Source organism: Neoarius graeffei, chromosome 18 (genome assembly GCF_027579695.1).
Source record: "Neoarius graeffei isolate fNeoGra1 chromosome 18, fNeoGra1.pri, whole genome shotgun sequence".
NCBI classification, from domain to species: domain Eukaryota; kingdom Metazoa; phylum Chordata; class Actinopteri; order Siluriformes; family Ariidae; genus Neoarius; species Neoarius graeffei.
Window position 1 is genome coordinate 57,183,454 of NC_083586.1, and position 12,780 is coordinate 57,196,233.

A 12,780-nucleotide genomic window follows, 5' to 3' on the forward strand; every position below is an offset into this window, starting at 1 on the left:
AGCCTGCAGCTGGGGAGAGTGCCCACCCTCTGGAAGACATCATGTATCATTCCAGTTCCCAAAAAGAATTGGCCCAGCGAGCTGAACGACTTCCGACCGGTGGCACTCACTTCACATCTGATGAAGACATTGGAGCGGCTCTTCCTCAGCTTCCTCAGACCCCAGGTACAACATGCCCAGGACTTTCTGCAGTTTGCGTACCAGGCAGGTGTCGGTGTGGAAGACGCCATCCTCTACCTGCTACACTGAGCCCACTCGCATCTGGATAAGGGAAATGGCACAGTGAGGATCCTCTTCTTGGACTTCTCGAGTGCCTTCAACACCATCCAGCCCCTATTGCTTCAGGACAAACTGAACAGAATGCGAGTGGACCCCTGCCTGGTCACCTGGATCTCCAGCTACCTCACTGACAGGCCGCAGTATGTCAGGCTGAAGGACATCACATCTGACACGGTGGTTAGCAGCACCGGAGCACCCCAGGGCACGGTGCTGGCCCCTCTTCTCTTCACCCTGTACACCGCGGACTTCTGCTACAACTCGGAGCTGTGTCACATTCAGAAGTTTGCCGATGACACAGCCATCGTTGGGTGTATCAGTGATGACAGAGAGGAGGAGTATAGGAGCCTGGTGAGGGACTTTGTTGTGTGGTGCAATAGGAACCATCTGCAGTTCAACATCTCAAAGACCAAGGAGCTGGTCATTGACTTTGGGAGGTCCAGACCAAGGTCACGACCAGTTCTGATCAAGGGAGTTGAGGTGGAGGCTGTGGATTCCTACAAGTACCTCGGGCTGTGGCTGGACAGCAAGCTGGACTGGACTTGCAACACCAAACACTTATACAGGAAGGGACAGAGCAGGCTATACTTCCTTAGGAGGCTGCGGTCCTTTAATATCTGCAGGAAACTCCTGTGGATGTTCTACCAGATTGGTGGTCACCAGTGTCCTGTTTTACACCGTGGTGTGCCGGGGGGGCAGCACATCCAAGAAGGACACATCCAGGCTGGACAAACTGATCAGACAGGCCGGCTCTGTGGTCGGCATGAAGCTGGACTCTCTGGTGATGGTGGCAGAGAAGAGGTCTATGGACAAACTATTGAACATCATGGCGGTGCCAGTCACCCTCTGCACACCGTCATCAGCAACCAGAGGAGCCTGTTCAGTGACAGAATGCTCCTTCCCAAGTGCAGGACGAACAGACTCAAAAACTCCTTTGTCCCTCATGCCATCAGACTGTACAACTCCTCTCTGGGGGGGAGGAGGGGTAACCGGAGGACAGAGGACGGGAAGGAGCAGTAGCCTAGCATAACAATAAGCAATACCGGACAATGTGCAATCTCATCTCATCTCATTATCTCTAGCCGCTTTATCCTGTTCTACAGGGTCACAGGCAAGCTGGAGCCTATCCCAGCTGACTACGGGCGAAAGCCGGGGTACACCCTGGACGAGTCACCAGGTCATCACAGGGCTGACACATAGACACAGACAACCATTCACACTCACATTCACACCTACGGTCAATTTAGAGTCACCAGTTAACCTAACCTGCATGTCTTTGGACTGTGGGGGAAACCGGAGCACCCGGAGGAAACCCACGCGGACACGGGGAGAACATGCAAACTCCGCACAGAAAGGCCCTCGCCGGCCACGGGGCTCGAACCCGGACCTTCTTGCTGTGAGGTGACAGCGCTAACCACTACATCACTGTGCCGCCCTACAATGTGCAATATAATGTGCAATATAAAGTGCAATATCTCTCTTGCCGCCCCCTTTTTTTTTCCTCCTCCCCCCTTCCTCTCTTCCCCATATCTTATTCTTTTTACATTTGTATATGTCTCATCTCATTATCTCTAGCCACTTTACAGGGTCGCAGACAAGCTGGAGCCTATCCCAGCTGACTACGGGCGAAAGGCGGGGTACACCCTGGACAAGTCGCCAGGTCATCACAGGGCTGACACATAGACACAGACAACCATTCACACTCACATTCACACCTACGGTCAATTTAGAGTCACCAGTTAACCTAACCTGCATGTCTTTGGACTGTGGAGGAAACCGGAGCACCCGGAGAAAACCCACGCGGACACGAGGAGAACATGCAAACTCCACACAGAAAGGTCCTCACCGGCCACGGGGCTCGAACCCGGACCTTCTTGCTGTGAGGCGACAGCGCTAACCACTACACCACCGTGCCGCCCCACATTTGTATATGTAAATACTTAATTTATTTTAATTTATCTAGAAGTTTTCCTCTATTTCTTTTCTCTGTTTATCTGTAATGCTGCTGCTGGAATCTCGATCCCAAGACCGACATGTAACTCAGAGTGACAGATTGGGGGGGGGGGGGGGGGGGGACACGGTTATTAGGTATTGCCTAATGTCACCTGAATAAGTCATGGAGTAATGTTCCTGCTCACGATTTACTAATCAGTCCCTGAATATAATATAATATAATATAATATAATATAATATAATATATGGTGTTTCATGTAGTGGACTAAACCGTTCCTGAGTTTGTACTTTGTGGAACCAGTTCCAAAGGTTCCTAGTAGAAAGCCAGAACCATCCAAAGAACCTTTTTTTTTTTTTTTCCCTCAGAGGGGAATCGAACAAATCAAAATAAGCGTGCTGGAAAGAATCGGCTCACTGAATTGATTCTTGATCTATCTGTCTGTGCTTAGGGAGAACAAGTCCGAAACAGTCGGTCCTTCGGTTCTGACGTCATTACTTCCGCCGCCCCCCCACTCACCTCCACCCCCTCCCTCCCTCCCTCCCTCTCTCTCTCTCTCTCTCTCTCAGTCTTCTGCCGACTCTACAATCCAACATGGAGTGAACGCGGCGCGGCGATGGGGCTCGCGCAGGGCCGTCCTCCTCTTCCTCCTCCTCTTCCTCCTCCTCACCAAGAGCAGCTCGCGACTGCAGTCGCGGCGTTGTCGTCGTCGCGCGCGCGCTCCTCACGCTCACAGACCGAAGATTCCAACGTCCGCGAGACCGTCGGGCTGGATTCTATAGAATATATAAAGGGTGGCGCACGCGCGCACACTGCTTAAAGTGCAAGACGAAAAACAAACAAACAAACAAACAAACAAACAAAAAAGAAAGACGCGCTTTAAAAAAAAAAAAAAAAAAAAGGTATATAGCTAGAAGAAAGAAAACTGGGGGGTGTGGAGGGGACACCGAGACACCGACCGGATCGGTGGGAGACAAAATGGAGCCTGGACGCTGGTGCGCGCGCGCTCTGGGATGTTATTATTGTAGGTGAAACGAGGGAGATAAAATGACCGAGGAATCACAGCCAGACGAGTAAGTACCCCACACTAACCCTGCAACCCCTCCCACTTACCCCCCCCGGGCCCCCCCTGGCCCTGGTGCGTTGATTTCTGAATGCCTGATTGTTAAGATTTTGTCAAATCTGAGGCGCGCGCACACATATGATGCACTTATTATTATTATTATTATTATTTTTTTTTAAATGCATACACCAATGATCCTCAAAACAGAAAGAGAGAGAGAGAGAGAGAGAGAGAGAGACGGCCCGAGTAGGGCCCTCTGTTTTTACCCCTGGTTCCTCCGCGCGAGCAAAGCAGAAAGAGGGGGGGCACGGGGGGGGGGGCAGTGGGGGGGCTGAAGCGGAAATGTTTTGCAAACAGAAGATTCTCCTGTGACTGGGATGGTTCTTTGTAAACACGTGGTGTTTAACCGGAGGTGCGCGCGAGCCTTTGGTGCATTTCTTCTTCATCTGTGTGTGTGTGTGTGTGTGTGTGTGGGCCGCTGAGTCCGCCATGTTCCCTCTCTCTCTCTCTCTCTCTCATTTGCATATCACGCTTCATTCATAAAAAACTCCCAGGCTGTAGGCGGAGCTCAGCTCAACTCGACCTCTAACCTGCATCATCACACAACACCAAATCAAAACACCACCATAACCCCAGATCATCTGACACTACCTCACCTCACCTCACCTTACCTCACCTCACAGATCAAACATAATACCGGAAGTGTGAGGTTAGCCAGATACAGCTACTCATCTACAAGTTCAGAGAAGAAAAGAACAGAACAGTGTTTCCGGGTGTCATCCTTACTGAGTAGTTTCTAATACCGAAACCATGTAATCATCAGGCTACAGCAAACATGGTTCCGATATGATTCATTAAAGTTTCCCCAGAAACTCAGAAAAAATGCAGATTTTTTTCAGAGCTTTTTGCACCACTCGTACAGCATCCTGGACATCTACGCCGAGTCACATAAAATACGTTGTTTTGAAATCGATAAAATAAATCCCAACTCCGCCTTACCTTTGAATAGTTTCAGACCAAACTTCATAGCATCTTTAGACGACGTGATCGGCCGCCATTTTGCCAAGTTGTTCGAGGTGATTGAGAAATGGTACAAATTTCTCGACCGATCAGCATGCACGATTTTTCTATAATCACCTGTGTATTGTACTAAATATATAATAATCAGGTTATTGAGTGCATGTATACATTTAGAAAATCCTCCCGACCTCCCACTGACAACATAAAAATCTCCCACCCACCCTTACTACACATCTCATCTCATCTCATTATCTCTAGCCGCTTTATGCTGTTCTACAGGGTCGCAGGCAAGCTGGAGCCTATCCCAGCTGACTACGGGCGAAAGGCGGGGTACACCCTGGACAAGTCGCCAGGTCATCGCAGGGCTGACACATAGACACAGACAACCATTCACACTCACATTCACACCTACGGTCAATTTAGCCCATGTTTACATTAGACCGTATCAGCGGATCATCAGATTAACGTTTTTAAAACGATTAGTGTGCACACAGCAAGACCAATACACGATTTGCGTGCACACAGCAACACCAATACACGGATACGCTCGGCTCCGCAGGCATCCTGGGCTCCAAATCACTCCGCCCTGAACAGCGAGTGCCCTCTGGAGGGTGCGCACTCCGGCCCTGCGCAGCTCACAGAGCGCGCGAGTGAAGTGAACAAGCTGTGATTCGGGACTGAGCCGCTGCGCGTGTGATCCCTTCGCATATCACTTACCACTTGCAAGTGGAAGGATGGCAAGCCTAAAGACAATCATAACTACACAATGGGCAGTATTTGCATCAGTATTTGCAGTATTTTCATACTTTTATACTCTTTAATGAAAGGTGATACAAGGCGGAAGTCCGCGCCGTTTTTCAGCAGTCGCGTCACATGACCAACGCCAGCGAATCAGGAAGGTGGATGTCACAGTGACGTTGTCCAATGAGACGCCAGCTAGAGCTCAGCACAGCGTATCCGCGTATTCTCAATGTTTACACAGCACCGGACCAGACACGATCTGGATTGAATACGTGGACGCTGGCGGATTCCCGTTTCCCGGCGTTTCCAGGCGGTTTAATGTAAACGGACAGTGCATCCGCGAAGAAAACGGGACAGATACGGTCTAATGTAAACGTAGCCTTAGAGTCACCAGTTAACCTAACCTGCATGTCTTTGGACTGTGGGGGAAACCAGAGCACCCGGAGGAAACCCACGCGGACACGGCGAGAACATGCAAACTCCGCACAGAAAGGCCCTCGCCGGCCACGGGGCTCGAACCCGGACCTTGATACTTTTATGTTGACGAAAATTAATAGTTGACTTTCTGCTTTTCATGTGTCTGATATTGTATGGGTGGACTCGAGTGTGTACCCCGCGGTATATGCCGATTCCCCGGTTGGTACACCGATCGACGTAACGGGGGGATTGGAGTGAATGCCGGAGGCATGCGCGCGCAGATCAAGCGCGCATATGAATCGAGCGGAATTCGGTATGCCACGGGGTACACACTTGAGCCCACCCAATGTCTTAGCAGTTACCGATAAAGCATACAGATGGCGCTATTAATGATACGTGCGAGAGAATGAGAAAATCTGCGACACTCAACCATTTTGTTTGTTTTTTCGCATCTGCATTTCATCTGTATTTATCGCCTGCTCGTCTTTAACTTTATGTTCTCTTGAATGAAGATAATGAAACGAAGTTCCGTTGGTGGAAATGGCGAAAGCCAAACTATGAAGAAAAAATATCAGAAAATCACCAAGATAAAGTTCGGATCGCCTGTCGCGATGGTCGCCAGGGACGAATGGCGGACTATTCTGGACGGCAGCAAGACGACCCTATATCTGACAGGGTTAGATCACCAGACCAGATGTTAGATTCTAACGAACTTGTCTGACTTTTTTTGTCTGACTTTTACTAACTTAGAAATAGAATATTATTAGAAGAACATGATCATCAGAGGGTCTACCATTGGCAATTTATAATAGTCATTATTTACATTAACATTGACTTTAGGCATATTGAATTTTGGTTTATAGTCACTGGATTTATCTAGATCCGTTACTATTAATAAGATTTAATTGACACGAAACGTGGTGAATTATTCATATATATAGAGGGATCCCGCATGACGTCACCGCGCCGCGAGATTTCGGTAGTCGCCATATTGGAAGACCAAGTACACATCTATGCAAGTACATACATACATAAAACAAACTACACCTGAAATGTAGCCAGGGCCGGTTCTGCCCTAATCTGGACCCGGGTGCAACATTGCGCAACCCCCCCCCCCCCCCCCAAAAAAAAACTACGGGGGTACTTGGGGGATCCGAGATCCCCTGAAACAGACATGAGATCCCTTGAAAACATGATTTGGGAAATGTTGGGGGGGGGTCTCTAAAATATTGGCAAAATGATGTTTATTGACATAGCAATCGTGTGTAACGGGAAGCATTTGCATATCCGAAGTGTTGTGTTTACATCAAAGATAAAATAAACCGATATGACAACGACTGCTGCTGCCAGGTTGGTTGTTGAGTAGCCTGACTGTTTTTTTTCTTGCGTGTGGTATCATTGTTGACGCGAGGTTGTTTTTTGAACATGCCAATGCGGACACGATTTCCCCTGATGAGTTATGACTTCAGACGCGATGCGTGTGTGGAGGTGTGGCGTCCGCGTGATATGTGCGTAAGATAGGCTTCTCGTGTTTGGAGATCCGCGCTCCAAGACAAGCGCAAGCACCCCCCAGGGAAAAAAAGGGACCCCCCGAAAATATCGGCATAGTTCGAACACTGAGGACAACCATCACATAACTATAACTATAAACATTTTAGATCAACTATTTTAACTAAATGGGCTATAATAAATAAGGCTGCAGGCAGCCACGGCGGGCTGCCTCAGAAAAGTAACCATTTGTCCTACCTTAAAACTCGTTTTGCATTTTCTGCCTCCTTTTTTGTATTTTTGACCCTGCGTTTATTTTCTTTCCTTTTCTGAAAACCCGATTTGTGTCCAGACATTTTGTTCTGCCACCAACGAACTAACTCGTCAGGTCTCGTCTCTCGAGTCCGCGATGAAGGGCAACAATTGATACATTTTTACAAACAGCCAATAAACAGCCAATAGGGAGGTTGCAACGTTCAGGCTCTCCTTTGCTCACAGACACTCAGTAATGCACTTATTCTCTGTCTCCTGGCAGAAAGCTCCTTAGTTTGCTCCCCTTGTGTCTCAATCACAGCTGGTATTCTGAAGAACGACTTCTTTTCACCTTTCCCATCAGCTTTGTTGGAACACCCTAACACAGCACAAAAGTTTACCATTGTAGGTTTATGATGAATCAAGTGCCTCGTGGGTTTAAATTCCGCGCGCTGCCGTTATTTCCCCCTGATCACGAGTTTGTTGGTCTTCCAATATGGCGTAGGGTCTGTTTACTTCCGGTTTCCGGTGACGTCAGTGGGAAGGGTCTATAGATATATATATATTATACACACATCATTATACACACACACACGTACATATATATAAAACTCACCTTCGTGCCTACGGCGCTCAAACTTGTCTCCCTCTGAGCTACTCGCAGAGATGGAGAATCTTCCTCTTTGCAATTTCCCAAGTCGGAGCCTCTGTGTTCATCCAACTAAATTGAAATGCTTTATAGACCAGGGACGTGTCTTGTTAGCAGTAAACAGGATTCATGTTGATTAAAATATATATATTTGGTTTTTTCGCGGTCCGGTTTCCATTAAATCCTGCGCTCTGATTGGCTGGCGAGCGGGTCCGTATCCTACAGTACGGACCCCGGTTACGGACCTCTGGCAACTCGCTCGTTCACAACAACAACAAACAGTAGCATTTTTTGTCAACATTTATCTTTTTTTACAAGATTTATTTATAAGATTTTTATCAAAAAGCTTATAAATTTTTGCCAGCATTTCTCAGTATAATTGCATTAATTTTACATCATGGATAGTGATAACGACAGTGTTCACAGCGAAAGCGAGTTTTACTACCCTGAGGAAGAAGAAATAAAAGAAAACATTTCAGGAGAAAGCTAAAAACCTCTAACTTGCTAACACCGAGCAAAAACATGGCTGAATCCTGAATGACTCAATTTTGTATAAATAGGGGACTACATAGGCGGCAAAATGTAGTTTTTTTCCTGCCATGGAAGTGCACTTGTATACCGAGGAGGAAGCAATTTGCATTAGGGCAATTCCATGTAAATGTCAACCTCACCATGCAAGAATAAAGCAACATGTAATACATCAAAACCACTCCCAGAGATATCGCCTAGGCCTGTATTTTACAGATGTGAATAAGTTGAACCAATTTGTCACAAGAATTGTTCCCTTCGCCTTAATATGTCAGTCTTTCTTTCTTATAATGTAAAACCCAAGCTAAAATCAACTTTGATCATGTACAATTCTATATTATTGCCACAAGCCACAGAAATGTATGCTAAAATCCACAAAACAGCAAAACAATAGCCATCTTAAATATTATTTAAGAACTTTGATAGTTTTAGCTGATATTTAGAGAGTTTTTCAAAGGGTTATGGTGGTTAAATTGCTGATTTTCTAAACGTATGCCATGTCTATTTCAGACGCGTCACATCCATAACGGAATTTCGTCACATCCATAACGCTGACTTTTCCTTCCGAAACTCTGCATGAAATACAAAATATTTTAAACAAAGATTATTTAATATTCACCTTGGACCCCTCTATCAAATGGATATCTCCATTTCGACATTAGGTTTACAATTTCACAGAGTTTGATAAAAATGTACAGTCACCCAAGAAAAGTGATACTTTTTCTGTCACATCCATAACGCATCTTTTATTGGCGTTTTCTGGCATGCCCTAGATGTACTATGTGAATTGTTCTTGTTCTATCACTTCTCCAGTATGGTACAGCCTTAAAATATGCAACACCTGTTTAAATACTGGGAGACAATAAAACATGCACTGGGTCATTTGTTGCCATTTTGAGTTCAAGTGTCACGTCCATAACGCTGGAATTGCTCATTACGGCCATGAATGAGGATTCAAAATAGCATTAATTTTACAGCATGGATAGCGATAACGACAGTCTTCACAGCGAAAGTGAGTTTTACTACCCTGAGGAAGAAGAAATAAAAGAAAACATTTCAGGAGAAAGCTAAAAACCTCTAACTTGCTAACGCCGAGCAAAAACATGGCTGAATCCTGAATGACTCAATTTTCTATAAATAGGGGACTACATAGGCAGCAAAATGTAGTTTTTTTTCCTGCCATGGAAGTGCACTTGTATACCGAGGAGGAAGCCATTTGCATTACAGCCGTGAATGAGGATTCAAAATGGCGGCTCAGCTTGGCTCGGTTTTCCCTTTCAGGCGCTCTCGTTTTCTGTTAGAATTTGGTAAAGAAAAAAATAAATATATTATTTACCAGCTTAAGGTCGGTCCGTATGGTGAAATACTGTGACCTCGGCCTTGAATACTGACCTCGGCCCAGAGAGCCTCGCTCAGTACTTTCAAGACCTCGGTCATGGTATTTCACGATACGGACCTCCCAGCTGGTAAATAACATATATATGACTTAATTTATTTGGAAAAGGGTCAAGGCAAGTTTATTTCTGTAGCGCTTTTAACAATAAACATTGTCGCAAAGCAGCTTTACAGAATTTTAATGACTTAAACATGAGCTAATTTTATCCCTAATCTATCCCCAATGAGCAAGCCTGTGGTGATGGTGGCAAGGAAAAACTCCCTCAGACGACACGAGGAAGAAACCTCGAGAGGAACCAGACTCAAAAGGGAACCCATCCTCGTTTGGGCAACAACAGACAACATGACGATAACATTAACAGTTTTAACATGAAGTCAGTTTCGTTGATGTTATAAACTCCTCATTGATGGAAACTTGAGTGCAAAACTGTTCATGACAACTGCAGTCCTCAGGGGCGTAGCTGGGGGGGGTGTCCTGGGGTGCCCGTGACCCCCCTTTGTCGGACCATACATTTTTTTCAATAGCCACATAAGAATATTAGAAAAGCGCCCACTGTAATTTTTCTAAAAAACATTTTTTTAAACTAGATTGTCACCTCAGCCTCATTAGGGTTTCTATAACCTTGTATGGACTTCCTGTGGTTTGGGCGCAAAAACCCAGTTTGTCAGAGTGTGTGCGGGAGAGGCGGATCTAAGTGCAGATATGTTAAATAATGCACAGTGCGATATGAACATAAAGTGCGTAAAACGCATGCAACAGGCAAACAGTCTGAAACAGCAGGCAAAGTTGTAATCGAGGAAACAGGCAGGAGGTCAATCGAGGCGCGGACAGAATATCAGAGGCAAAACTATATAAGCTCAAGGGACGAGAAACAGGAGTCGAAAAACCAGGAGGTCAACAAGAACAGGGCCAGGAAACAAGGCTCAGTAAGGCACATTAGACGCGGCGTAATACTTCGCATCGTCCTTGCATGGGTGCAGTCCTTATATAGTCCAAACACAGTTCATTGATTAAAGACAGGTGTTCTTTGTTAACAGCGTGCGTGCCGGAGCTCGGTAGGCGCATGCGCAGCCCAAGGCGCGCCTTCAGGTGCACGAGCCAAGGCGCGCAGGACTGAAACAGTTCTGCGCAAGCGCAACACGATCGCACTAGAAAGCATGGTCAAGCTGCCAGTGTAGCTGCGGTCTTTTTAGTTGCGAATTATGAGTATTTCCTCGTGTTAATAATTCGCCATGTCAGAACAAGCGAAACTTTCCTCCTTTCAACGTGAAGAGAGGTAAGCAATTTATTATGTATTTTTTTCCATCAAAGTTACATTTTGTGGCTTCGAAGCGAAGTTTTAGTGCCGTTTCTAGAACACAGCATCAAGAAAATGTGGAAGAAACCGCAATAACGGAAGAGCTGGTTTCTAAGCTACTAGCAATGGTAATTATTTTTTGTTACATAATGTACTGAGGCTGCCAGTCAGTGTGTGACCCCCCCCCCCGAAAAATCCTAGCTACGCCCCTGGTCCTAAAGTTAGCAAGTCAACTGTAGTCCTCAGCCATAAAATAATTAATACTGTATTACTTTTGTGACCCGACCAACTTGTGGCACATCTGCTACGTACGTCTGATCAAACCTAATACCGGAAGTGTGAGGTTAGCCAGATACAACTACTTATCTACAAGTTCAGAAAAGAGAAGAAAAGAACAGAGAAGAACAGTCTTTCCAGGTGACATGCCTACTGTGTAGGACTCAAACTGATCTTCGATGGGATTCTGGTTTTATACACCATCAGGGCGTCTCCATTCTCCATCAGAGTTAATAATATCATTATCTCAAACACGTCAGGGCCTCCTGGTGATGACCATGCAACTCTCATCAGAGCCTGTGGTAGAGCTTGGCTTAAACATGTACAGCACAACTCGAGAAACATCTAGAATATCGTCCATCTTTAAAATCAGGGTAGGTGCTAGCCTGGGCCCGCCCATCCTAAGTGTGACGCAACACGAGGGCCTGTTGCGAGCTTAGTCTGGCAAGGCAAGCTATCTCCAGCTCTTCCAAGCTCCCGAAAAATCGGGAGCCAATCAACTTTGAGCATCTCCAACGGCCCTGGGTAGAGGCGTGTTCAAGGCAGTGACGTAGTAGAACTGCGACCGGAAGCCATAGATTGTTTACAGAATCTATGCCGGAAGCGCTTCATTCACTAGAAACATTACGAACATGGAGCAGCGGCAAGCCTTTGACACAGCGGTAGATGCTGTATTGAAAGCATTCAACGGGAAGTTCTCATTGAAAACGGAGCAAAGAGCAGCCCTGGAGGTATTTATCTTCTTCCTGTTACTCAAGCAGTTTCCGTCGCGTCACATATGTCAGAGGAAAGAGTGATGTGATTAGTTTAAGCTTCGTCACAGCCTTTTCTGGCTTCGACCAGTAGCAAACTGAGGCATTTCAGGGAGGCGGGTCAACCACGCGCTTTGGGAAACGGTTGGGCTTAATATCTTTGCCAGACCAAATGCTCGCAGAGCTTTGAAGTCGCGTTAGCCAGACTAGGTAGGTGCAGCAATGAAGAAATCAAATGCTCAGATAATAAAAAGAAAAAAAGAAGCGATTTGTGGCAGTCTCAGGCGGGCCCGGGTCTACGGAGGAGGCTTGGCCCACTCTGGCCCAGCTCTACAGGGGGCCTGGCCCACCCCATCACAAGGCTGGCAAGAGAGAGGAAAAAAGTAATATATTTATAATATTGCCCCCCCCCAAAAAAAAAAATCTTCCTGGCCCACCCTGTTAGTGAGAGCTGGGTCCTGGGGGCTATACGGAGTCCGTCCAATCACTTCATTTGGTCCGAATGAAATGATTGGATGTCCTACCTGCCTGTCTAAATAGCTACCTGGCTATCTGCACATGCACTCATTGAGTGTGACCGGAGTCTTCCACAAGGCTAGGAAGGCATAGCGGTAAAGCTAGTCGACCACTGTAAGTACAATAACAATAGCCATGTTTGTTATTTACGTTCATTA

General features: G+C 46.3%; 1 protein-coding gene across 1 annotated transcript in view; it reads left to right on the forward strand.

The window, feature by feature from the left end:
- Positions 1 to 2,789: 2,789 nt before the first annotated feature.
- The window catches only part of spred2a (sprouty related EVH1 domain containing 2a), a 58,765-nt gene continuing 48,774 nt past the window's right edge, over positions 2,790 to 12,780 (forward strand). Inside the window, exon 1 of the mRNA XM_060899067.1 lies at positions 2,790 to 3,300. Within this exon, the coding sequence (XP_060755050.1) occupies positions 3,275 to 3,300 (26 nt within the window). The 5' untranslated portion in view covers positions 2,790 to 3,274. The remainder of the gene's footprint in view (positions 3,301 to 12,780) is intronic.